Source organism: Prionailurus viverrinus, chromosome F2, assembly GCF_022837055.1.
Source record: "Prionailurus viverrinus isolate Anna chromosome F2, UM_Priviv_1.0, whole genome shotgun sequence".
NCBI lineage: Eukaryota > Metazoa > Chordata > Mammalia > Carnivora > Felidae > Prionailurus > Prionailurus viverrinus.
The window spans coordinates 74,090,813-74,118,495 of record NC_062578.1 but is presented as its reverse complement, the minus strand read 5'-3'; the positions used below and the strand labels follow the sequence as shown (position 1 = coordinate 74,118,495).

At 50.1% G+C, this 27,683-nt stretch overlaps 1 protein-coding gene across 1 annotated transcript in view; it reads left to right on the top strand.

Moving 5' to 3' along the window:
* The window catches only part of KCNQ3 (potassium voltage-gated channel subfamily Q member 3), a 309,646-nt gene that overhangs the window by 248,168 nt on the left and 33,795 nt on the right, over nt 1-27,683 (top strand). The window contains exons 2-7 of the mRNA XM_047842371.1: nt 11,194-11,284; nt 13,610-13,736; nt 17,632-17,804; nt 23,248-23,403; nt 24,620-24,730; nt 26,315-26,410. Coding sequence (XP_047698327.1) covers nt 11,194-11,284; nt 13,610-13,736; nt 17,632-17,804; nt 23,248-23,403; nt 24,620-24,730; nt 26,315-26,410 — 754 coding nt within the window. The remainder of the gene's footprint in view (nt 1-11,193; nt 11,285-13,609; nt 13,737-17,631; nt 17,805-23,247; nt 23,404-24,619; nt 24,731-26,314; nt 26,411-27,683) is intronic.

Below are 27,683 nucleotides of genomic sequence, written 5' to 3'. Positions count from 1 at the left end.
ATAATTTAAGAACTCAGTCCTACAAGAGTGGCCCCCTGGCCCCATTTTAGGCACCAATCAAAACTCCAAGTTGTTCTCTGTGCTAATGGCTATATAGATCAGAGATTCCAATGACCCCTTCATTGGGTTCCATTAATTTGCCAGATTAGTTCATAGAAACAGAAACATTTGACTAAGATTGCAGGTTTATATTTTTTTAAGTTTATTTATTTATTTTGAGGGAGAGAGAGCTCTCAGGAGGTGGGGAGGGGCAGAGCAAGAGAGAGGGGAAGGGAGAGAATCCAAAGCAGGCTCTGCACCAGTAGTGTGGGGCCCAAGAGGGCTCGAACGCATGAACCGTGAGATCATGACCTGAACCAAAACCAAGAGTTGGATGCTTAACCAACTGAGCCACCCAGGTGCCCCTGGATTACAGGTTTTTTATAAGAGGGTATAACTCAGGAGCAGCCATATGCAGAGATGTCCAGCGTGACATATGGGAAAGCCACAGAATTTCTATGCCTTCTCCAGGCATGCTGCTTTCCTTGTGTTGGCCAACCCAGAAGTTCTCTGAACTGAGTCCTTTGAGGTTGTTATGGAGGCTTCATTACATAGGCATGCTTGTTTAAACCATTGAACTCAATCTCCAGCCCTTCTGCCCTACTCAGAGGTTGGTGGGGGAGGAGGGACCAAAAGTTCCAACCCTCTGATCACATGGTTCATTCTCCTGGCCACCAGCCCCCATCCATAGATGGGTCCAAAGGCACTTCATTAACATACCAAAAGATCCCTTGGTTCCTCTCATCACTTAGGAAATTACAAGGGTTTTAGGAGCTCTGGGCCAGAAACTAAGATGAAGACCACTTGTGTATATTTATTCATCAGTCCCAATATCACAGCATAGTAGGTGCTCTGCAGGTGTTCGTTAAATTAAACATCCTCTTGAGGTTGTTCAGTATCATTCTTATGGCAGTGTAGATGTCTCTGGAAGGATGGATTCAGACCTCAAAAATACCAGCCATAGTGTGAAATGAAGACTATTTTGTTGACAACGCTGACTGGACTTCTAGTTGAAGCTTATGGATTTTTAATCCTGCCCTTGTTTTTCCACCCTGTAATGCCATGCAGACTCCTGCCATGGAGGAAAGTAAGCCCCTGAAATTTCTCTTTTCTGATTTTTCAAGGTTTTCTTTCTTATCTCTTTTGAACCCCATCCAGCTCTCTGATACTATGTATCCTGTGATAAGGTCTTGAAGAAATTATGAAAAAGTCAATAAAAATGTTCCTGGTAAAGTGTCCTGAGTGGAAATGTAGATCTGCATTTTTTCTAGCCTTCCAGGATCCACTTTCCTAGATGGGCATACAAGAAATGCTGCATTTTTTTTTTCTGGGCACGTGCTGTACGTGCAGGAAAGTTCTGTAAGATGATATGACCCACTCAGCATGGTTGAAAGTTGGCAGAGAAAATGGATGGGGTCTGCAGTCCAGGCGCTGAGAATGGTGGGAAGGACTTTGTAAGTTATCAATGTTCATTGATAGTCACTCTTCACCTGCACTGGGATCACAGAGCCCTGGCAGGTGTTCCCACTCACGTTTTCCTAGCCTTATTGTACAAATTAGGATACTGAGGTTTTCAAAGGCGAGATAATGTGACCAAATGTACATGGCTGGAAACGTGATCCAGAATGCAAATCCAGATTTGCACCCCGCCCCCGCCCCAGACCCTTCTCTAATAAACCAAGTTGCTCAGATGATGCTTGACTGTGTGTGTGTATGGAGGGTGGGCAGTGATGGATATAAGGCAGGGAAGGACAGCTCTGGTCCTCTCAGGAGGAACTGGAGGGAAACAGTGGAGGGCTGCGGGAGTGCTTTCAGGAGACCCCTGGAGTGATTGGAGGGAAAAACGATGTAGCTTGATGAGGGCATTGGTCGAAGAGACAGAAAAGTAGAACAGATGTATGGTAGTACATCAGAGGATGAATGGACATAATTTGCTGAAGGGTCAGGTATGCCTGCAGGGGGTGGGAGGGGTCAGAAGGGCGCTCAGCTAGCTTAGGTGAGCCCCGCAAATCTCATTCCATGAAAATATGGGAGCTTTGGTTCCAGCGAAATGTGTGGAGGATCAGACAAACTCAGAGTAATGACAGCTGTGATAAAAATAGAAAGAAGGGCTTAGGCCAAATAAACCACGGACCCAGACTTTAATGCATGTGCCCCGCTAGCACTGGGGACATAGGATCTTCCTCCCGCCCCTCAGACACACCTGAGTTGTTTGTTAACACCTCATCCCGTCCAAAGGGTTTCTGAGGACTTGGTTATAAAGCAGTGTTACCTACGTCTGTTTTGTCAATTCTAACTATATGTCTTTCCCCATTTTAACATCTCTAAAATGAGGCTGTGAATTACAATCAATGGCTGTCATAATTTATTTAGCAGTTTCCTCTTTTTAGTAGTTTCTACAATTATGTGTCTTACAATTAGTATCGTTGCTTAGTTTTACCCAAAGACGACATGTGTCTGATGAATTCCAAATGTAGTAACGTTTCCTCCCATTGAGAATTTATAAATTTCCCAGGCATTGTGTTTTATGAATTAATAAAAATAACAATCATATTAATAATAATTGCTAACACGTATTAAGCACTAGCTTAACATTTTATTACCCCATTTAACAGATGGAGAAACTGAGGTGCTTCAGTCCTCACAGCAACTCTGCGAGATTGAATAATCACCCCCACAACGAACCTGAGGGATTGGAGGGACAGACGGGTTAAGTTACTTACCCCAAGTCACACGCTGTTCAATAGCATAGTCAAAATTTAAACTTATTTCATGCCTGATTCCCAAATTTATGCTCCAATGATAAATATTTGGTAAATGAGCATAATGTCAGCAAATTGGAGGGCGACTACAAATTACCGCATGCCCACTGCCTGCTGTATGCATTTTATATCTGTTACCTCCTTGAACCCTCTTAGGTAGCCCGCACTACATTCTCACCCTACAAATGAGGAGCCTGAAGCCCAGTGGTAAGGTGACCTTGAGGGACTGATGTGTCTGGCTCCAGGGCCCACCCTCTTCCCTGACAGAAGGTCCCCAGAATACTTGGTCAGGTCTGGAGAAGTTTGCCCTGCAGTCCAACGTAGTGCAATTAGTTCCATCCACAGATATGCTCCTGGGGCAGCCATAGTAAGTTCAAACGGACTGTTGCCACTGTTAATAAGACAGGGGCACCTGGGTGGCTCAGTGGGTTAAGCGTCCGACTTCAGCTCAGGTCGTGATCTCGCGGTTCCCCCATAATTTGTATTCTTTTCCCAAAATGTGTATTTCTTTTCCTCCATAAACCTGCATTATGTTCCTACTGTATTCCTCTAATCATGTTAAATATTCTGGTATTGATCTCAACAAAGGGGTTTTTAAGATTAAATCCCTAACTTTTAAGTTTCAAAATAGTTTTGGGGCGCCTGGGTCGCTCAGTCAGCTAGCCATCTGACTTTGGCTCAGGTCATGATCTCACGGTCCGTGAGTTCGAGCCCCGCGTCGGGCTCTGTTCTGACAGCTCAGAGCCTGGAGCTGCTTCAGATTCTGTGCCTTCCTCTCTCTGACTGCCCCTCCCCTGCTCATGCTCTGCCTCTGTCTCAAAAATAAATAAACACTAAAAAAAAATTTTAGGTTTCAAAATAGTTCTTCTGCACCACATCGGATGTGGAATGTATCTTCAGGTGACACTGAGGGAGTTAAATTGCCCTTGGCTCTCAGTGTAGGTCAGGGGTTGGGAAACTTTTTCTTAAAGACCCAGATGGTAAATATTTTAGGCTTGCGGGCCAGTCTCTCTTGCAGCTATTCAGCTCTGCAAGAGCAGCCACAGATAATACCTAGGCGAATAAGTATGACTGTGGTATTAAAAAAAAACTATTTACAAAAATAGGCAGCAAGCTGGATTTGACCCAAGGGCCATAGTTTGCTATCTCTTGGTTTAAATGGTCAAAATGTGCATCTACTGTATTACCCATCTGTGGGTCTGTTGGTCGGTGTGGATAGGGCATAGATAGATATAAACACAGATTTGTGTGCGGTTATTTGTGTATGATATTGTTACCTCATTTCAGGAACATGGAAGTTTTTAAAAACAAAGTGGTTTCTTTCTATATGTATTAAGGTCAATTTTTCGACTCCTCTCTGTGAGCATAAGATAAGGAAGGTAAGGAAGCAGCACCTGCTGAATGCCTGATGTTTAACAGAATTCTAGGCAGTTCACACACATGAATCTCTTCTAATCGCCATGCCCATCCCATGAGGCAGGTTGAGAGAGTCCCTTTATTCCACAGTTAATGGAATTGGTGAACATCTACAGAAAGGGAATCTGCTGAAGATGGAACCAAACTTCACACCAAATAGTGAAGAAGACATCTCACTGGACAATACAATTAAAATACGAAAATGTGTGTATTGTATCTCATCATTAACAACACACGGGTTGTAATTGCAGCCGTGCTCTAATTTGTGGAAGGGGCAAAGATGGAATTGAGTGTGGATCTGAGGGTGTATTTTCTACGCTCAAATTATTTGCTGATACAATGTGACTTTGCATTTTATCTTCTCGACATTTGGGGGGGGGGGAAGACTCTAAAAGGTTTTTAATGCTCTGAGGTATCAGCTGATTTGTCTTTAATTGTTGGAGTGAGAGTGTCACTTGTTAATGGCTGTGCTGTATTTAGAACATCCCTCCGTTGTCATGTCCGTCAACCTCACGAAATCCCGCATCTTTTGTAAGCTTTGCCTTCTCACTGTGTACACGGTTCATGTTGTGCTGTTGGATGCGGTACGTGATGGGGAGGCAGGGACTGGCCTGTAGCCCATCCTCAAGGATGTTTGCATGGAGACTTCATCAGAGAAGTGGATTTTGGCTGTCACGATTTTTGCTGCCTTGCGTAATCTCTTAAAGGCTGGGATGAAGAAGGCAATAACAAAAATCCCTTGTGTTGTTACTCCTGCATTGTAGACGAGAAACTGAGGCTCAGGAAAATAAACCTATCTAAGGTCATTTCAATTCTAGGTGGTGATCCGGGATTCAGATCCTGGTTAGCCAGGATTGGTTATCTATTACCGCATGACAAATTACCACAAGATTTAGCAGCTTAACACAATATATGTTTATTATCTCAGTTTCTGGGAGGCGGGGATCCGGGGACTTCTGCTTGGGGTTTCTCACAAAGACCACAATTAAGTTGTCGGCCGGGGCTGAGGTCTCATCTGAAGGTGTGACTGGTGAAGAATCCTCTTCCAGGCTGCCTTTGGTGGTTGTTGGAAGAATTTGGTTCTTTGAGGGCTGTTGGACTGAGTGTCTCGCTTCCTTGCTGGCCATTGATCGAAGACCACCTTTAGTTCTGTACCCCCTGGGCCTCTCTGCTTGCGTCATCACAGCCGCAAGAGAGAGGATCTCCCAGCAAGACGGCAGTCGCTGTGATTCTAAGAGGCTGCTGGGCTGACTCATAGGGAATCAGGAAATCCTTGGCACACAGTGGGTGCTTTACCTTTGGGGCATTTCAGCTGAAGATCGGTAGGATTCTGACATCGTCTGAGGGGTTGGATTCTCTGCTCAAGAGCAAGAACCAATTGTGCTGCTCAGGATGGGGACGCGTGGGCTTACTCTGGCACCCGCAACACCTGCTCCCTAGAGGAGTCAGTTCCGCCTCCACCTGGCCAGGGAGAGTGTTTCTACACGTCCCCACTTTGTGGCAGACAGACACGGATCGTAAGCAGGAGAGCCCGGTAGAGTCAGCTGCTGCCTTTCCCCCATCTAGGACCCTGGCCGAGCTCCAGGTGCTCTAGAAGCTGCCCGAGAGCAACTGTAATTGGAGCGGGAGCCAGCTGGGACCTCAGGGAACTACCTGGAAATGCAACTGAGTGTCTCTGTTCCCAAGCTGGGAGACCAGAGGAGAAGGGCCGGGCTGTCAGCCCCCTCCCCCTCCCTGACTGTTCCCGAAGATTTTCCCTCCAGGCCCCACGGTGGCTCTCAGAGCCAGTGGGTCCCCCCAGCAGCGCTGCCCCTCCTCCTATCATGACCCCATTGCCTGGGCCTGGAGGCTCTGTTCCTCATCTGTAAAGTGGGGACGCAAACATAACGGTGACAGTGACCCCACCTCACAGGAGTAAAAGAGAAAATGGTGAGCAAGAGAAGTTATCAGATAAATTCTGGAGTTTCGCCACCAGTTTGTCTCGCTGTGAGGGAAGCCGGGGACGGGGAATACTTAGCTGTTAGGCCTCGTGTCTTGTTCCCAGAGGACCCAGCTTTGTTCCTGCGAGGGAGGCCAGGCCTGGCTGAGAAGAGGGCGCAGGAAAGCCGGGTGCCACTGTGGGTCCTCAGTCGCTTTCTCTTGCCCTGTGGCCCAACCGAGGTTTGGTATTAAGGGGCCTAGACCGGAATCTCTGGACCTTACGCTTGACACAGCATACGCAGGAGCAAAAAAGCCTCCCTCCCGCCCTCGGCAAGCCCAGCTTGGCTGGAAGATGCAGAGGATTCGGGGGGAAGCATGTAGGAGGTGGTGTCTGATTTAAGGGCATGTCTGAGACCCTTGATCATGACCAGCCTTGCTGGCCAGGACAGCCGGACCCCGCAGACAGGAGGACGCTGTTGGCTCTCTCCCAGACATCGGCCACAAGCCCTGGCCCGACTTGCCGGCCCTGGGAGGAGGGAGAGTGTGGGCCGGAGGGAGGAGGGAGAGGGGAGAGGAGAAGTCAGGGGAAAGTCGGGTAAAGGAGACAGGCACAGCTGCGGAGCAGGGATGTCAGTGGCGTGGCTAATATCGACAGTACAAGAGTCACACACACACACACACACACACACACACACACACACACAAGAAGCAACAAGTGTTGGCAAAGATGTGGGAAAAAAAGAAGGTTTGTGCACTGTTGGTGGGAATGCAACCTGGTGCAGCCACTGTGGGAACCAGTATGGAGGTTCCTCAAAGAATTAAACTGAGGGGCGCCTGGGTGGCTCAGTTGGTTAAGCGTCTGACTTCAGCTCAGGTCATGATCTCGAGGTTTGTGAGTTCGAGCCCAGTGTTGGGCTCTGTGCTGACAGCCTGGAGCCTGCCTCAGATTCTGTGTCTCCCTCTCTCTCTCTGCCCCTCCCCGACTCATGCTGTGTGTGTGTCTCTCTCTCAAAAGTAAATAAACACTTAAAAAAAATTTGGTAATTAAACATAGAACTACCATATGATCCAGCAATCACACTGCTGGATAGTTACCCCCAAAATACAAAACCACTAATTCAGAGGGATACATGCACCCCTGTGTTTATTGCAGCATTATTTATAATAGCCAAGATAGGTAAACAGCCCAAGTGTCCATCAGTACACAAATGGATAAAGATGTGGGGTGTGTGTGTGTGTGTGTGTGTGCCTGTGATGGAATATTATTCAGCCATAAAAAAGAATGAGATTTTGCCACTTGCAACAACATCGATAGAGCTAGAGGATGTTATGCTAAGTGAAATAAATCAGTCAGAAAAAGACAAATACCATATGAGGTCACTCGTGTGGGTTTAAGAAACAAAACAAACAAAGGGGGGAAAGAGAGACAAACAACAACAAAAAATAGACTCTTGAGAACAGACTGCTGGTTGCCAGAGGGGAGGTGGGTGGGGGAATGGGGAAGGGGATTAAGGGCCACACTCGTCGTGACGAGCACCAGACGATGTAGGGAAGTGTTGAATCACTACATTATTGCACACCTGAAATTAATACCACACTGTGAGTTAGAGACACTGGAATGAAAATAACACACTTTTAAAAGTGACAGAGGAAGTAAAAGAGTCATCGGTGAGATGTGGGGGAGTGAGAGAGCCAGAACAGTAGGAGGGAAGACGGTGCCTGACCACAGACATCTGGTTTCCATGGTGAGACTGGTAATTGGGTCTGCGTGTCTGAAATCAAGTGCATATCTTAAGAGTAAGTTGAAAAGTGTGAAATACCGAAGAGCATCTTCCCCTTCCCCGATTAAGGTGGGCTTCTTGATGCTCTTAGCTTTATCAATGGTTGTTCTCCAATCTCAGAAAGTAATTTCCTGAAGTTGCAGGTGCTTTGAATTCCTTGAGGTCTGAGAAAATGCTTGGTGTTTGCTGCCCCCTGCTGGCTACAGCCTGGGTCTGCACACTCCCTGCAGATGGGAGTCAGGCTGACGTTGCCTTTCCGCGGCGGGTTAAGGCCAAAGGATCCCCTTTGCTGGCTCTAAAACCACAGGCTGTAAGAGCTGAAAGGAACTTAGGTTTCCACCCTCAACCTTTCCCCTGAGCTTTAGGCTTGAATTTTGATCAGCCTGCTGGATATTTCCACTTGAACCTCAAACTCAGCACGACATAGTTAATTTAATACGTTTTATTTCATATACGATGAAAACACATGATTGCAAAATGATAATGGCTTATGCTCAGTCCTGGAATAGAAATGCAGTAGGGTGCTCCGGGACCCCAGGGGAGAGGCCACACAGGGGAACATGCAGAGAGCAGCTGAAGGCAGAGAAGCCTCCAGAGGCAAGGCGTGACTGGTGCTACCAAGACGTCGGCAGGGGCATGAAAGGGTGCTGGGGGGAGGATGGGCACAGAAGAAGAGCATCGAGACCGGCACACATACACTGAGGGAGTTTGAGGAAACGCTTTCATTCAGGATAGCTAGCCTGGGAGTGGGGAAGCAGCTAAAGATAAGGCTACGAGGACAGCAAGGTCAGATCACCAAAGGCCCACATCTCTTGCTCAAGGAGAAGATTGCACTGGGTTCTGTGTCCATGGACATTTGCACTCTGCACATGCCCATGTTGTTCCTGATGCCTCGGGGGGGCATGCTCCGGGTCGACACACCTAAAATAGGCAATGTCCTGGATAAATTGGGACATGCAGCCAACTCTAGCTAAGCCTCAGATATACTCCCAACCCCTTGGCCACTGCCTTTTGGATGCTTTCGGTCTTGTGCTCCCGAAGCATGTGGTGGACACCCAGATAACCTCTATAACTGTTTGTCCTCTGTTTTCCCGCTGCACTGGGAGGTCCTTGAAAAGGAGGGCTAGGTTTTATGCATGTTTGCATCTTTAAAACCAGTGCTGTGCCTGGGACAGAAGAGGCACTCGATACATTGATGTTAAATCACCATAAAAATAATAGCTAACATTTAACGAAGACACTCTTCCAGGCACCTGACGTGGATTATCTCATTGAACAGTTGAGGACGTGGGCACCTTTATTGGGTTCATTTTATCGATGAGGAAACCAAGACGCTGAGAAGTTGTGTAACTTGCCTAAGATGACACCACATAAAGGAGGAAGGGGATTCTAACCTAGGGCTTATCTCCAGAGCCTGTGAATGAATCAAATAAAGCCTTGAGAGAACCAGAGTGTGGATTTGCAGCATCATCCGAGACCACGTGCCCCAGGGCCTGCTGGGGAACCAGCCAGTGACGAGTGCGTGAACGGGAGAGCACCAGGCCTCATTTGCGTGATCCTGTACAGTTGAGCAGATAACTCCCCATCCACTGTCTCCTGTGGCCCTCACAGCAGCAGGATCTCTAGGCTGGTCTGTTATTCCCATCCTCTGAATGTGATCACCGAGGTTCCCCAGGTCAGTGAGCTACTCAAGATCACAGAGAAAGTGCAGAGCTTCCCTTTGAACCTGTGTCTTTGAACTCCAAACTCTGTGGTCATTTTACGGGCAACACGATTATCCAGATGGTAATGAATCCTTCTGATGAGTTCCTTCATCTCTCAAGTGGGAGTTCATGTCTACCTTGGGAGGTGGCTGTGAGGAAGGCCGCTGACAGTGGCCAGTGGTAGGTGATCACTAACAGGTGGTGTGGGGGCTGATGTTGTTACCGTCATCACCACCACCGGAGAAGATTTGGGATTCAGGGTAGGCAGATTCCGGGCATGGGTCCGGAACCGTAAGTTTGAAATAAAACGACCAAACGCAGGACGGAGTTGAAAAATCTTGTTTAGGTTCCTGGAAAGCTTGGAAATATCGATTCAGATCTGCCGATCACCAGGCTAATTGATCAGAAAATGTGATCCGGGGCACCAAGGGTCAGAGCCAGGACTCGGGTCCCCAGCCAAGGCCAGGAGCAGATGTCTCCAAACCTCCCAACATCGTGGTCCTTTCTGATTGGCCGGACTGTGGGCTCAGGAGGCCAGATCCAGCTTATTCATCATAAGCCTATGAAGCCTAGCTCTGTGTCCCCAGTGACTACCATATAAATATTGAATGAATGAATGAATGAATGAATGAGTGAATGAATGCACAAGTGGGTACCCACATACACAAGCAAGCCACCAAAGCGTGGATGGGAACCCAGCAGAGTCGAATAGAGTGGAAGGACCAAGCCTCACCCATGGACCCTAAGGAACCTGGTGCTGAGCACTGAGCCAGAGAGTCTCCACCAAGGGGGAGGGAGAGCCATTTTTCTTTGCTGAAACAATGAAGCATGCACACACACACGCACACACATTCTCCCTCTCCCCACCCTCCCCCACCACTGAATTCATGTAGATGATAATTTCAAAGGATTATTTGCAGTGTGCTCCTGCCTGAGGCAGGCGCATGAACAAGATGACCTCTCTGTGACTTTTCCAGGACCAGCATTCTGCATCGTTCACTGGGGTGGCTCCTCTTTTTTCCATTAGGAAGAACACTGTAGTTTCAAAAACAATTCTGAAGGTCCCCAAATGAGAGAGGTTGTTTCCTTTAGTAACTATGGTCTGTAAAAAGAATAATACTAAGACATGATCACGGAGGCGCTTGCTGAATTTATCAATCTTTGAAACGAATTTGTCACTTGTTTATACTAAGAATGTTTCATAGATTTGAAAACCATTGTCCTATATGTTCAAGAGACATTATTAATTCATTTATATTCCTGTTGCTTTGCCAAAGCTTTGTGGTAACTTGGTCTGAAAAATTCTGCAGCCCCCCCCGCCCCCCCCCCCCCCGCAACTGGTTCCACTAACCAGCTGGTAAAGTAGAGCTGAACACACTGCTTACACTTTCTCAGATCTGTTTTCTTTCACTGAATGATAATTCCTACCTGCCACCCAGGTTTGCTGTGAGGTTAAGGGGGATGACAGAGAAAGCGCATGCCAACGTCTGAGGGAAGTCATAGCTTCATCCTGTCTGACACCTTCCTCTGGAGCAAGCCAGGACTAGATGTTTCCTCCTTCCTCCCCTCCAGGTTCCTGATTGTCCTGGGATGCTTGATTCTGGCCGTGCTGACCACGTTCAGGGAGTACGAGACTGTTTCGGGAGACTGGCTGCTATTACTGGTGAGATCACGCACCTGCCATGGTGCTGTTCCAGGGCAGACACCTCTGGTCGGACTTTCACAGTGAAGGGCAGGGGGGCTGCCCTGGGGCACCACTGGCGTTGGCTTCCTGGAGCCTGTGACCAAGTCCAGGCCCAAGAGAAAGCAATGCCGGGGTCAGTTGGTCAGGTCTGCCACGGGTACAGGTGGAGGGGAATGACATTTGTTATCCTAGAGATGAGAGGGCACAAGCAAGGTCAAAGCAAAAACCAAACCTTAGTTGTATTACAAACCGTAGCTTCCTAACCTTCTGAAAGCTAACACAAACACATGCTCTGTTTTACAACCTGCCTCTGCTTTTTCTCCTTGAACCCTGAGGATCTCTGACTCCCTTCAAGGCCAAGTACCAAATCCCATTTGTGCATTAAAGTCTCCACGTCCTCCCCACCCCGCCCGGGCCCTCTGCCTATTTTCTCTCCGCGTTCACCATCTGCACAGGAAAGGGATGCCAGCCCCCCAGTTAAGGTCCACAAAATGGCAGAACCTTCGCCTTGCACTGAGCATGTCATTCGTGACACCAGATTCAGCAAATTCCTTCTCAGGTGATTTTAGTCCACACCGTCTCACGCTGAGACCTTAGCAGGTGCATCCTGGGAAGCCATCTAGCTCCAGGAGCTAAGTTTCGGGGATTATCACGGAGCGACAACTCCCCAAGGGTCCCAGGAGGTCACCAAAGAGAGGGGGGCAAAGGTGTCTGTGTCTGATCAACAAGGGAGGCGGGAAGGAAGGAGGAGGCCCTGGGTCCAGGGAGAGAGCACAGCATGATGCTTATGCCCGTGGGCTCTGAGCCTCAGCGCCAGTCCAGGAATCCTTCTTTGCCACTTCCTAGTCTGGAGAAATGTGTTTACTCCTTGGTTTCTCAAAACATAAAATGGGGATAATGTTAGAGAACACTTGAGGCGGTGCCTGGCCCAGGAGCCGCGCTTAGTAACCGTGGGCCATGATCAGCAATGCCAGGGGCCAGGCACTGGGTGAGATTAGTAGACTGATACTTCTGTCTTCACTGTAACTGCCCTTAAGGAGCTGGTAGTACAAGAAAAGAGACTTTGAGATATTTGCAAATGACATATCGGACAAAGGGCTAGTATCCAAAATCTATAAAGAGCTCACCAAACTCCACACCCGAAAAACAAATAACCCAGTGAAGAAATGGGCAGAAAACATGAATAGACACTTCTCTAAAGAAGACATCCGGATGGCCAACAGACACATGAAAAGATGTTCAGCGTCGCTCCTTATCAGGGAAATACAAATCAAAACCACACTCAGGTATCACCTCACGCCAGTCAGAGTGGCCAAAATGAACAAATCAGGAGACTATAGATGCTGGAGAGGATGTGGAGAAACGGGAACCCTCTTGCACTGTTGGTGGGAATGCAAATTGGTGCAGCCGCTCTGGAAAGCAGTGTGGAGGTTCCTCAGAAAATTAAAAATAGACCTACCCTATGACCCAGCAATAGCACTGCTAGGAATTTATCCAAGGGATACAGGAGCACTGATGCATAGGGCCACTTGTACCCCAATGTTCATAGCAGCACTCTCAACAATAGCCAAATTATGGAAAGAGCCTAAATGTCCATCAACTGATGAATGGATAAAGAAATTGTGGTTTATATACACAATGGAATATTACATGGCAATGAGAAAAAATGAAATATGGCCTTTTGTAGCAACGTGGATGGAACTGGAGAGTGTGATTCTAAGTGAAATAAGCCATACAGAGAAAGACAGATACCATATGGTTTCACTCTTATGTGGATCCTGAGAAACTTAACAGGAACCCATGGGGGAGGGGAAGGAAAAAAAAAAAAAAAGAGGTTAGAATGGGAGAGAGCCAAAGCATAAGAGACTGTTAAAAACTGAGAACAAACTGAGGGTTGATGGGGGGTGGGAGGGAGGAGAGGGTGGGTGATGGGTATTGAGGAGGGCACCTTTTGGGATGAGCACTGGGTGTTGTATGGAAACCAATTTGTCAATAAATTTCAGGAAAAAAAAAAAAAAAAAAAAAGAAAAGAGACTTTGAAAAAAATGATCCGTTGGAACCAAAACAGAGAGAGGAAAGCAAGGGATCACTTTGCAAGGCTGATATTAGGGACAGTTAGCACGTGAGAGTGGACACGGGAGCTGTCCCAAACCGAATGGAGGTGATAACGTGCTCTCCTCCCCCGCCCACCACCAAAATGGCAACAACAGAAATCCCGTTCTTCAGAACCTCGGAACAGAAATCGCTCCTTCCAGACAACTGGGTCCTGGTCGATCAGTGTCTCTCCATATGTTCTTAACGCAGGAAACATTTGCTATTTTCATCTTTGGAGCCGAGTTTGCTTTGAGGATCTGGGCTGCCGGATGTTGCTGCCGATACAAAGGCTGGCGAGGAAGACTGAAGTTTGCCAGGAAGCCCCTGTGCATGCTGGGTAAGCCCTGACCCCCCAGTCACATGTGGCCCTGGTCCCCTGCTTTGGGTGCACCATTTCCCTGAGGGAATTTTAAGCAGCCGCTGTTCTCCTGGGAAATCACGTGGTATTCTGGAAGCCAGCAGAGCCTCCGACCCTACCTCGATGGGGAAGAGCTGCTCCAGTGTCCGGATGCCGAATTCCTTCCTCCGCGGCTTGCCCTAACGGCTCAACAGGGCAGGGATTCTCAATGGGTCAGGGTGGGGGCCGCTCTTGGCTTGGGGCTGTGAAGGAGCAGCTCATTATAGGATGTTGGGCATCTCCAGTCGCGAAACTCGGTAGCCCCCAGTCACTGTGACAACCCAAACTGCCCGCAGCCTTCCAGACTGGCTTTAGTGGGCGGGGGAGGGGTGACGCCACTGCCGGTTGAGAACTCCTTCTGTAGGTCCACGTTATGCCCATTTTGCAGAGGGGGAAGCCGAGGTTCACGGTGCTGAGTCGTTTTCCAGTCACAACAGGTAGTAAGCAGCAGATTCCATCCTGACACCCAGGTCTGGAAGAATCTAACACCTGTGCCCTCCCTCCCTACCATGTTGCTGGGCCTTGACCCGAAAGTTGCTTTGGGGAGATGTCACTGACACCTTTCCCTCTGGGTGCAGGCGTTTTGACAGCAGAGAAGGTGGTCACTTTCGTTTACCCCTGTTGGTGCAGCATGGACCCATATGTTCCCAACTGGAGATCCTACTAAAATCATATAGTGACAGGGACGGGGAGGAGGAGGAGTCTCAAATTCCTAGGTCACAGAACGCCAGGGCTCGGAAGGCCCTCCAAAGGCACTAAGTCCAACGTGCCACCCCGCCGGATGCTCCCGCCCCCTTTACAGCAGCCTTCAAGTGGTCACTTACTTGCATACCTCCAGTCCCGGGGCGCTCACCACCTTCCAAGGTATTTATGCCACCTTAAGTCTTCTGACTGCCTTCAGATAATTGAGTTCCGTCATTCTGTTCCTCGTCTCCACTCCAGCAGTGGAAAAACGTGCTTCGTGGCTTCAGTTACACCTGGTATCACGTGTTCTTGGAATCATCACCTCTTCTCCGAGCATGCTCACCGCCCTTTTAAAAAGCAACCCCCAGGACTGAACACAGCCCTTTGGGTATGGATGGCCAGCCCAGGGAAGAGGAGCTGGACCCCTCTTCGGTCCTAGGTGCCACACTTCTGTCCACGCAGCCAAGGGTGAGCTGCCTGGCGGCCACAGCTGGTGGCACCGCCCTGACCATGACTGAAACTGCTCTTTCTTCTGCCCGTCTGCTGCTGAGGTTGCATCCCTGAGGGTTTTGTTTCTGACTCGGAACTTTTAATGCAAGGAGAGGGCACGTGGGTGTGCGTGTGTGTGTGCATGCTCGTGCACACGACTTTGGAGAACTTTGCAGTTACTGATTTTTTTTTCGTACTTTTTTTAACCTTTCTTTCTTTGGCCTCCTCCCCTGTCTGCCCCTGTCTTTGTCCATTCAGGCAGCTAGAACAATGCCCCACTGGGGGCTTATGAACAAGAGACATGTCTTTCTCATGGTCCTGGTCGCCGAAGTCCAAGATCAGGGTGCCGGGCTCTGGGCGAGTCCCTCTTCTGGGTCCCAGGCTGTCCACTTCTTCTTGGTCTCCGTGCTGTGTCCTCACACCATGGAAAGGGTGGGGAGCTCTCAGGAAGCTCTTTTATCAGGGCACTAATCCCACTTATGAGGGTTCCACCCTCATAACCTCATCACTGCCCAGGGGCCCCACCTCCTAAGACCATCTCACTGGGGGGCAGGATCTCAGCATATGAATTTGGGGAGGACACAGACATTCAGACCATAGCAACCCCAGCTTGCCTTCCCTTTTTTTTTTTTTTTTTTTTTTTACCTTCCTTTCAAGTCTTTTGCAAAGTGTTAAGCTGACTTCTTTTTCTTCTTTGGAGAGATCTATGTAAGTGCTGACCAGAAGTCGTGTGTGTGTGTGTGTGTGTGTGTGTGTGTGTGTGTGTGTGTACGTGTGTGTGTGTTGGCAGGAGGTAGGGGAAGTGACTTTGTGCCCGAACTCAGAGGTTCCTACCCAGTTGGAGAACATCCTAGTGTTGTGTGGAGCCTGGACCCTTCCAGGACAAGAGCATTCCCCGTGGAGGAGTCTCCACGATTCTAAGACGGGCTGATTTGACCGAGCTCCTAATAACCCTGCACCTGCCAGCCTCCCCTGGAGAGCCGAGCCCCCACCCCCAGCATCCCCATCCTTGCTGGCTTCCTTTCTGGGGTGCCTGTGTTTTCTGCTCTCCTCATCTTGACTTCTCCCACAACATGGCTCTTGTGGGTAATGTTGCTTTTCTCTACGTGTTGGACATGAGAGTGCGTGTCCCATCAGTGAACATCATAGCTTCCATATTCGAGGCAGCTTCAGACCCTGCCATTTCGGGTGTGAATGGATCCAACCGGGCCAGAATCTTCCATTCGCTCTGCGCATCATAGGCCTGACTCACATTTGCCACGCATCCAGGTTCTGTTGTGTTTTGCTTTCTACACACATTGTAAGTGGATAACTTCACACAGATAAACTGAGAAGCCTAGCCAAGGATACAGACATATTGGCATCCAGATGTTTGACACCAAGTTTTTCCCAAAAGTTAAGCGCATTTAGGCAACACTTGGATATGGCAAACGTAGCCAGGTGTGAATTGAGGGACCTGTTCCGAGCCAAGAGACCAACACAGACAAAGGTATGGAGGTGTGAGAGAGCGCTGTGTGCTCAGCAAATCGCACCTGCTTCTGGAAGGCCCCTAAGGGCCAGGCCACAGGGTTTTCAGGAGCTTGGACTTTACCCAGCGGATAAACATTGCTTCCAGTGTGTTCCTTAGAACCGATGCTCTTGCAAAACAACAGTCCCATGGTCGAAATCTTTGGGGAAAGACTGTACTTCATTTGTATAACTGAGAGCCACCGTGCATACTCGCATATTGATGGTTCCTGGAAGTCCTAAAGCAGCAAAACCTTCTTAATGGATTTTTTTCCCCAAATTGACTTGGCTATGGGGTCCTTTTTACCTGCTGGCCTCTGCAGTGGGGTAGGGAGATGGTCGGCATGGGTATTGCCTCCCTCGCCCCCAGTCTCCTCTGCCTCTCTGCTCTCGGTCACCAGCATCGCAATTCATGGGTGGACCTCATGTTTTACCACAATCTACGCCTGGGCCTTCCCTGAAGCCGAGGGAGACCACCAGGTGGCACAGCTCAGAAGTGTGGGGACATTCACCACCCCAGGGGTGACCGTCCACCAGCAGGGGGCAGGAGCCCCCAGACCGAAGTCCCAGCTCCCATCTTCCAGGGCGACAACCTTGGGAGGTGGTCCGCCTGCAGAACAGAGCCTGCTCACACCCATCTCACCTTGCCTTTCTCCTTCCCTGGCTCCCTCTCCCCTCTCCCCTCTCCCCTCCCTTGTGCCTCCTGGGAGATTATCTCCCCACACGTCACCCACGGCCAAGGCCTGGATTTGGTGCCGCTTTTAGGGGAAACCTGCCTTCAACAGCGTCTGAGCTTCAGGCTTCACCTCCACAACCGGGGCAGCCTTGACCCCTCCTCTGGGGACCGGGGTGGGGGGGGGTACCCTTGGGGAACCGCTTCCCTGGGATTGAGAGTAAAGGCTCTGACAGTCCTGCCCCCAGTCCCCCGCTCGGCTTGGGAAGGCGCGCGCGCTCACTTCCCGTTTCTCCATCTGCCACAGGAGACTAAGCCTGCCTACCACGTGCGACTGGTGTCACGGTTTCGCCCAGCGATGCCCGGCACGTGTGGGGCTGCAGGCAGCCAGTGGCTGCGACGGCTCCACTGCCTTGGCCTGACCTTCTTTTCCTTCTCCCCCCCGCCCCCCGCCCCCCGCCCCCCCTCTGTCCCCGCTGCCAGACATCTTCGTGCTGATCGCCTCCGTGCCGGTGGTTGCCGTGGGAAACCAGGGCAATGTGCTGGCCACCTCGCTGCGCAGCCTGCGCTTCCTGCAGATCCTGCGCATGCTCCGCATGGACCGCAGGGGCGGCACGTGGAAGCTCCTGGGCTCCGCCATCTGCGCCCACAGCAAAGTAAGTGGCGCGGAGAAGCCGCCAGACCGCGTGGGCCTCTGGCCCCCCGGTGGTGCCTTGCGGGGCTTCCCCTCCCGCACGGTGGCCCCCCCGGAGGGCGGTCGCGGTGCCACCACCGGTGATGAGGGGGAGGAGGGGGAGGAGGAGGAGGAAGAGAGGCACGAGCAGGGGTGCAACAGCAGCAAAAGCAGGCACATCCGGGTTCAAGCCCTCTCCCGCTCCACCCTGTGGCCCAGACGCTCAACTCTCCTTGAGCCTCGGGTTCCTCATTTCTAGAGGGAAGATGAGGATAGCTCTGCCTCCCGGTCGTCGAGGGGGTGAAATGAGCCAGCGCCAGGCAGCAGGGGATGGGAGGGAAAGGTTCAAGGGGCCCACAGACTGGGGGGAGTCCCAACTCTGTTGGCGTGACTGGGGATTTTCTGTAACCTCCTGGGTCTTGGTTCCTGCGTTTAGAAAATGAGGGTGGGGCGCCTCGGTGGCTCAGTGCCTTGAGCGGCTGGCTCTTGATCTCAGCTCAGGTCTTGATCTCCGGGTTGTGAGTTCAAGTCCCCTCCCCTCCCCCGGCTTCGGGCTCCCTGTTGGACTCTATGTTGGGCTGTGTGCTGGGTGTGGAGCTTACTTAAAAATAAAAAGGGGGTACCTGGGTGGCTCAGTCAGCTAAGCTTCTGAGTATCGATTTCAGCTCAGGTCATGATCTCACAGTTCGTGGGTTTGAGCCCCACTTTGGGCTCTGCACCGAGCAGAGCCTGGTTGAGATTCTCTTCCTCTCTCTCTCTGCCCCTATGTCACTCTCTCTCTCTCTCTCTCAAAATACATAAATAAATTTTTAAAAGAAGAAGAAGAAGAAGAAGGGGGCACTCACCTCAAACGGTGAAAAGATTTAGAACATGCTGTTTTTATGAGCTTCCTCAGCAGTTGAAATGAGAATCCTAGCTGCTCGCGCGAGAAAAGATACATTTCAGCGCCTGGATAATAGTAGGTGCTCATTTATTATTCCAAATACGCTTTTCTTCACAAACAACACAAATAAATATAGAAATAAAATGAAATACAAAGGTAGAAACACCTGGAGCCCTTCACCTCATGAAGCCATACATGCTTTATTCTGTCTCTGTTCCCTCCGACCCCAGACTCGGTGAGGTCTGAGCTTTCTTTTGAGGTTTCTGGCCTCCACCTGACCTTTTACTCTCTTGTCAGGGGACATGCTAGCAATACCTAACCTTGTAGCCATGGAGCTGAGCTGATTCACGGCTCCGGCAGACATCAGGGCTGAAAATGGCTGGTTTCGATTCCTGTCCTGTGTCACCCTCGGATTGGAATAGAAGACTGTTGCATATTTCCCATGGAGTTCCTGGGAAGAGACAGATCCACGCCACCGCCAGACCCCACAACTGAGGTCAGGTGGGCCGAACTTAAAGACAAAATGACATCTCCGTGGCGGGAGACCGAAGGCAGAAAAAGAAACTGCTTGTCAAGCCCTGCGTGCCATTCCGCCCCCGACACGTCCCCGCTCTTAGCATTGTGCTGTTCCCAGGCCGCAGCATGGCTGCTGGGCCGCCATTCACTTCCGGGTCAGGCGGTGCGTTTAGGAAGTGAGCACATGCCAGGATTCCAGCCCCGCTTCCCCATTGATTAACCTTACTCCCCACTCTAAGCCTGGTGAAGGAGCCCTTGTCAATTCTTCTCTTCATCCACTCATTCAAAACCTCTGTCCTCCGGGCCGGGTCCCACGACTCGCTCCTCTGGGTGTCGGCAACACAGAGTGGAGGCCCGTGTCGCACGGGGTGAGGATTTCAAGGTTAGGATAGGCCAGGCTGTGCTGCCGGGACAAAGAAGCCCGGGGTTTCTGCCACTTCACGCAAAAATGCCGCTGTCTTCTCACTTGCGTGGGGTCTGACGTGAGCCTGGAGCCCCCTGCGCCGCAGACTTCAGGAACAGGCAGGAAGCTGCTGCCGGCATTCCCCCCACATGGGCTCCACCCTAGTCCCCCAGTCCCAGTCTGATCGCAGGGTGGCCCAGGCACGGGCAGGAGTCTGTGGACAGAGGATGGGGGGCGGGGGGCAGCCACAGGCCGTGACCAGCGAAAAATCGTGTGAAGTCAGAATTACCTTGAAGAGCCTTCCGAATGACTGCAAAGCACCGAACTGGGACACATTTTCACTCCTTTTCAGTGCCCATTATGCTACTTCTTAATAATCCAACAAAACCAATTTTCCTCTGCGCTCATGAACAGACCACAGTTTCCCCAGCTAAACACCAGATGAAACTTCTGACTCGCACTTGGGGGCCGGAGGGTATGACAACACATAGGAACACGAGAGCTGTGCTCAACGAGGCGAGAAGCTCGTGCCCAGACAGTCACTGGGGAAGGACCATCCAGTTCACCTTTCTCTTCTTGAACCTGCCCGGCAGGGCCGACAGTCACCAAAGGGAATGGCCGGCTGGCTGGGTTGCCTGCACCATTGAAACCTCTCTGAGCTGTAAAGTGAACTCACCAAAGGGCACTGTGCACGTGATGCTGTGGGGGAAGCCGGACCTAAGCAGTGAGCAGAATAAGTGTTACGGATTTGGAGAAGTCTACTTGGGACGTAGCGAAAGCATAAGGGAACTACAGATGAGCTCCGTCTCCTTGAGCAAGTGAATGTTCGGGAAACTTGCATCGTGGAGGTGACGGGAATCTCAAGATGACCCACTGCTCTTCATGGGGAAGGGCAGTGTGGGCAGTGAGACCAGTGTGAGCAGCGGCACGAAGCACCCCTCTCAGCGAGACCTACTGACCCAGAAGGTCAGAGAGATGGGGCATATGGATATGACCCACTTTGTTCCCCGGGAAGACGCAGCAGGGGCGTCAGACCTAATCTTCAGGCTGTGTTTGCCAATAACCTTGACTTTCTTCTGCCCAACCTACCGTGCTGACCTTTGAAATCGGAATAGAATGAGAGAAATCGAAAGAGACTTAGGGATCCTCTGGGTCAGGGTATTCGAAACTTCGGTGAGTGGCCGATCTTTGCCATATCCCTGCACCATCCTTACTGTTTCTTAGCATTTTTTCTCTTAATCAACTCACTTTTGTGCATTCACTCCTACGTCCTAGTCTATCATGTGATAATATCCACGAGATAGTGGGTTTTATGGTCATTTTAATTTATGCTAATTTTTAATATAGTTTAAATCAGTAAGTGACTCTTTAACATAAAAACTGCCTGTCTTCCTTCCATGAGGAGTACACGTGTCACTTTGAGGAACTGTGATCTGGTACTTCCATTTCGAAAATAAAGAAACGAAAGCTGGGGAGGGGGATAATTTGCCAGGATCACACAGGAAATCAGTGGCAGGGCTGGGTTCCCTATGCCACGCTAGCGACCCCTGCTGTTGATTTCCCAGTAGCGCCGAGCTTTATCTTGGATCTGAGACGTTCTGCCCAGAATCAAGTCTCCTGAGTCCTGGGCCTTGTCTCAGAGGCAGCTGTCAGTTTTTCCTGCCTCCCTACCTCCCTGTGAAGTCTCGGGAGCTGTGATACCGAGGATCCCTGAAGACAGAACTCTTCCTCTCCTCCTGGAGCTATACACTCATTCTGTTAATGATGGAAGGAAGGACCATATTATTACCACAAAGACAAGAAACAACAAGTGTTGGCGAGGATGTGGAGAAAAGGGAACCCTCATGCACTGTTGGTGGGAATGCAACTTGGTGCAGCTGCTGTGGAAAACAGTAGGAAGGATCCTCAAAAAAAATTGAAACCAGAAATATCCTATGACCGAATAATTCCACTATTGGGTATTTACCCAAAGACAACAAAAACACTAATTCAAAAAGATGTATGCACTTCTATGTTTATTGCAGCATTATTTATAATAGCCAAGACATGGAAGCAACCTAAGTATCTATCAATAGACAAAGGGATGAGGAAAATATGGTGTATATACACAATGGAATATTAGCCATAAAAAAGGACGAGATCCTGCCATTTGTGAGAACATGGATGGACCTAATGGATATCATGCTAAGTGAAACAAGTCGGCAGAAAGACAACTACCATATGATTCCACTCGTAAGTGGAATCTAAAAAAGACAACGAAGAGAGCCCAAATGTCCATCGACTGATGAATGGATAAAGAAGATGTGGTGTATATATATATATATACAATGGACTATTACTGAGCCATCAAAAAAGAATGAAATCTTGCCATTTGGAACAACATGGACAGAACTAGAATGTATTCCACTAAGCTAAATAAGTCAGAGAAAGACAAGTACCGTATGATTTCACTCGAGTGGAATTTAAGGAACAAAACAGATGAACGTATGGGAGGGGGGTAGAGAAGAGAGGGAAACAAGCCGTAAGAGACTCTTAATGATAGAGAACAAACTGAGGGTTGATGGAGGGAGGTGGGTGGGAGATGGGCTAGATGGGTGATGGGGATTAAGGAGGGCACTTGTTGGGATGAGCACTGGGTGTTGTATGGAAGTGATGAATCACTGAATTCTACTCCTAAAACCAATATTGCACCATATGTTAACTAAAATTTAATTTTTTAAAATTCTAACAAATAAATAAAATAACAACTAACAAATGAGTTAAGTAAAAACCAGAATCAGACCTTTACATACAGAGAACAGAGGCTCCTGGGTGGCTCAGTCAGTTAAGCATCTGACTCTTGATTTTGGCTTAGGTCATGATCTCACCGTTTGTGGGTTCAAGCCCCGCATCGGGTTCTGCACTGGTGGCTCGGAGCCTGCTTGGGATTCTCTCTCTCCCCCTCCCCACTCTGCCCCTCCCCTGCTCACACACGTGTGTTCTCTCTCTCTCTTTCTGTCTCTCTTTCTCTCAAAAATAAATAAATAAACATTTTAAAAAAATACAGAGAACAAACTGATGGTTGCCAGAGGGAAGGAGGTAGAGGGTTGGACAAAACGGGTCAAGGGGAGTGGAAGATACAGGCTTCCAGTGATGGAATGAATAAGTCACAGGAATAAAAGACAGCATAAGGAATATGGCCGATGTAATAGAGCTATAGAATATGGATAGATACAGGCTTCCAGTGATGGAATGAGTAAGTCACAGGAATAAAAGACAGCATAAGGAATATGGCCGATGTAATAGAGCTATTGTAATAGAGCTATAGTGGGACAGATGATAGCGACACTTGGGGCGAGCATAACATAATGTGTAACCTTGCGGAATCACTATGTTGCACACCTGAAACTAATGCAATGTGTCAACTATACTCAAATTTAAAAACAGAAAGAAAGAAAAAGGAAAGAATGACCGTATTACTGATCCCCTTTCATGGTGACGGGAGGTGAGGCTCAGGGAGGTACGTAACCCGCCCACAGTCACAATGTTCATAAGCCCGGACTCCACCTCCAGCGTATCTGCCTCCAGCATGCATCCAGAGCCTTCTCAGTGACCACCGCCCTTGTCCACTGCTTGCTCTCCCAGGAGCTCATCACCGCCTGGTACATTGGGTTCCTGACGCTCATCCTTTCTTCATTTCTTGTCTACCTGGTTGAGAAAGACGTGCCCGAGGTGGATGCACAGGGAGAAGAGATGAAGGAGGAATTCGAGACCTATGCAGATGCCCTCTGGTGGGGCCTGGTGAGTCACCGTCTTGAAGGCCCCCCATGGGGACTGACTGACTGTTAGAGACAGAGAGGTGGAGGGCGCGGCATGGGTGTGCGCCTAGGTGGCAGCCGCGTGCACGCACAGGTGCGCGCACTTGGAATGGGCTTTTCCTTAGTGCTTACAAGTGATGGGAAGAGTCAGCGCCCATCATCACCCAGGGACCTTACTTCATTAGCTGTAGGCTGTTATCAGCTGAGCCGTGCATGTGCAAACAGACACAGTGGCAGGTGCACACACGTGCACTCAGACCTTCAAACGCACCTGGAGACCCACAGCCCCGTACCCAGCAGGGACACGTGTTACGAACACCAGCAGTTTCCGAAGGCTTACTTTGCTCCAGAGCATTGCTCTAAAGTCCTTCCTTGTATTAACATATTTTAAACACAATTTCTATTTTGAGTCCCTTTTTTTAAGTGGGGAAACTGAGGGGGCGACTGGGTGGCTCAGTCGGTTAAGCGTCCCGCTTCGGCTCAGGTCATGAGCTCGCGGTTTGTGGATTCAAGCCTCACGTCGGGCTCCGTGCTGACCGTTCAGAGCCTGGAGCCTGCGTTGGATTCTGTGTGTGTGTCTCTCTCTCTCTGCCCCTCCCCTTCCTCTCAAAAATAAAGATTAAATAGAAATTAAAATAAAATGGGGAAATTGAGGCATGAAGCAGTTAAGTATGTAATGAAGCCAAGACAGATCCCTGAGCCAGTTAGTGGTGGAACCTGGGATTTAAACTCAGGCAGTCGGGCTCCAGAGGCCACACGCTTAACCGCTCTGCTTTCCCGTTCTCCATATTCATAAGTATGTGTGCACGGTCAACTACACTTGTAAACACACCCAGGACTATACAACACCCATCGGCACAGACAAGTGCACACATACACCATATGTATAAACGCACTCATAGGCACGCATACATTGGGAAACATGGCACTACCCAAAATCACGCATATGTAAATATGCCAAGAATGCACATGCACGCGTTTGCAATTATTTGAAATGTTTGTTGGCTGATCGACTACAGGTAGGAAATCCGTAACTTAGAAACAGGTGTGGTCTCCAGGCTCCCACGTACTTACTTGGCACTTGGTACCTGGTCTCCCATGGGGGAAACATCCCCAGGCAGCACAAAAGGCCGACAGGGGGAGCTCAGCTGACTTCCCTCTCCCCGCGAAGGCTCATGTCTGACTTCTTCTCTCTTCAGATCACACTGGCCACCATTGGCTACGGAGACAAGACGCCCAAAACGTGGGAGGGCCGCCTGATTGCAGCCACCTTTTCCTTAATCGGCGTCTCCTTTTTTGCCCTTCCAGCGGTAAGTACCTTCGATGTTTTCCCTAGAGTGACACGCGGGACCCCCTCCGCCGCCCACCCGGCCCCAGCTGAACCTCCCAGGCGGACGCTAGCCCCTTAGACCCCCTCAAGTCCACACGCCGGGCTGTTCCAAGTCCAGTCCCCAGGCTGCCTTCTCTAAGCTCAGTGAGTCCCTCCCTCCTCTGGGCCTGACTCTGCAAAGGCATCTCTGACCCCATGCTGCCTCCCCCCTCCCCGACCGCAGACTGTGAGCTCCCTGGGGGCTGAGATTATATCTCCCACCCACGTTTTCCCCAGCGCCTTGCACGTGGCAGGTCCTTCGTCAATGTGAGCTCCCTTCCCTTGTCCTGTCATTTCGTGTCCTGGCTTATGTAAAAACAATTCATTTCCCGCCAGAGTGAGTCTTGACCCGTGATAGAATAACCCACCAAATCCCGGCGCCCATGAGCGTAACAGTAGCAACAGTCCTAGAAAGCACTTGTCGGACTTACCCTGTGCTGGAATCGTGCCAAATGTAATCTTCATGACAACATTGTGAGATTGGTGCGGTGTCTGTCGCCATTTTCCAGATGAGAAAACTGAGGCTCAATTAGGTCAGTCAAGTTTCCACAGTCACAAGGCTCTTGGGTTATGGGTTCTGACTCTTAATTGTGAGGCTGGAAAGAAACTTCTTAGGGAAAAATCGCCCTTCCTCACCTCCCCACCCCCCACCCTGGTTCATCTCGCAGCCTTCCTCTTTAGCGATGCTCGTCCTCCGCGGTAGCCCTACCTTGTCTGTTTTTCCTAAGCTCTCTGACCTTGGGCATATGACCTTCGTGAATCTCAGTCTCCTCATCTAGAATAGGTTGGGGGCTGTGGGGGTGCCACATGGTCTCCTCTAACTTGAAAAGGGCGTGGCTTCTATCCATGTAATCCACGTGTGAGGCCGACCTGGACACCAGAACAGGTCACAATTCTGGGAACTTCCGGTAGAAGTCTTAAGGGACAATTCCAGCACTAAAATATTTTTATTAATTTTTTAATATTTACTTATTTTGGAGAGAGAGAAAGAGAGTGAGCTCAAGGGGGGGGGGCAGAAAGAGAGGGAGACAGAGAATCCAAAGCAGGCTCCCTGCTATTAGCTCAGAGCCCATTTCGGGGCTCTAATCCACAAACCATGAGGTCATGACCTGAGCCAAAGGCAGATGCTTACCTGACCAAGCCCCCCAGGCGCCCCAAGTGGCTAAAATATTTTAAAATTCCACGCAACATTTACTGGGCATCTGTTCTGTGTCATACTTCTTCTTACTAAACAGCTCCTATACATGATTTCACTTTTTCCGTAACAAAATTAGGAGGAAGGTACTATTAGCCCACTTCCCGGTACAGGACGCCAAGGTGCAGTAGATAAGTGACTTGCCCAGGGATCTCACCACTAGAAAGCGGCAGTCGGGAACTGAAGCCAGGCCTTCCTGACACCGAGATTCCACTTAACCCAAAACCTACTCCCTGGCAGAGAAGAAGGGGGCCTTTGTGGCCCTGGGAGTGGGGGTGGGGCCCCCAGAGAGGCCAGCGGGGCTGACCCGGGCCTGACTTCTCCCTCCAGGGCATCCTGGGGTCGGGGCTGGCACTCAAGGTACAGGAGCAGCACCGGCAGAAGCACTTTGAGAAAAGAAGGAAGCCGGCCGCTGAACTCATTCAGGTCTGTCCTCCTGGGGATAAGCCGGGTCGGGACTGAGCTCATGCATCTGTGGGAGGGCCGGGGGGCTCTGTGTGCTTGCACCGCAGTGGGCGTGCCTGGGACTGGGGACAGAGCCCAGGACCGTGCTTGCTTGTGGGCGGCTATGGGCGTCCTGTCTGTGTGGCACCAACGTGACAGTCCCAACGTTCTCCCATCCACGTTTGAAGACGAGCGAGAAAGAGACACGGGACTCCGAGAGGGACCAAGGCATCAGCTGTTTTACTAACCGTATTGGAAAATTTGACTCTGGGTCCATACTAGGCTTCTCCTCCTCCTACTTCCCACCCCTCTCCTGACCTAGGGACCCACAGGGAAGAGCAGACCTAGAGTCCAAGGACTTAGCTCATCAGCAACAAGGAAATGTGGCCCCTCACATCTGCCAGTGAGGGAGAACCCGTGAGCCAAGACAGAAAGAGATGCCTTACGTGTGCCCAGTATGGGACAGCGGGCCGTTCGTTGGTCCTGCCCAGCAGACCATCATGCACCAGTGGATGTTGGACGCCTGCCAGACCCATCACTCCTGCCCTGTGGGCTGGATGTGGGGAGAATAGTGAGAGGTGGGGAGAAGGGTAGACGTGTTCCCGCTGAAACCTCAGAGGGAGATTCTGCTTCATGGTGTTGTGGGTTGTTGGGAGCACAGAGAAGAGGAGGGTGGAGTCCCCCGACTGCAGCTACGTGGGACCGAACCTGTGCCTACCATGAACCCGTGTGACGGTGTACCCTCGTGTACGGATGGTCTCTGCAGGTCTGTGGGTCTGACACCAGATGGTACACGATGTTATTCTACGTAGTGAAGAGTCCAGGCCAGTCCCAGTCTCTAAGGGTCTGTTCCGTTACCCCCCAAGCCCCAAACCATCATGGTATTCCTGAAGTTCTAGTATAATCGAATCGAAACCTCACCTCCCAGGCCGTCTCTTGCACCCAAAGTGGCACAAAGATAGTGTGCACCCTCCTACCTGTTTGAGAAGTCTCAGGGAGCCTTGCAGCCAGAGTGAACCCTGCTCCTTCTGGGGATTTTATGCCCAGCCCCCTCCCCTCCTTCCTTCGCATTTCTCCACACCCCGATGGCCCCAGTTATGACTCCAAGATGGTGGGTCAGGGAAGGCTTTCTTCCCCAAGGAGCTACAAAAAGCCAGGAAGCCTGGCTTCTCTGGATACTACCTCAATGGCATATTTAAACTCTTAAGAGTCAGGGGCTTCACAAATGTTTTAATCCTGTGGGATTCTGTGTGAG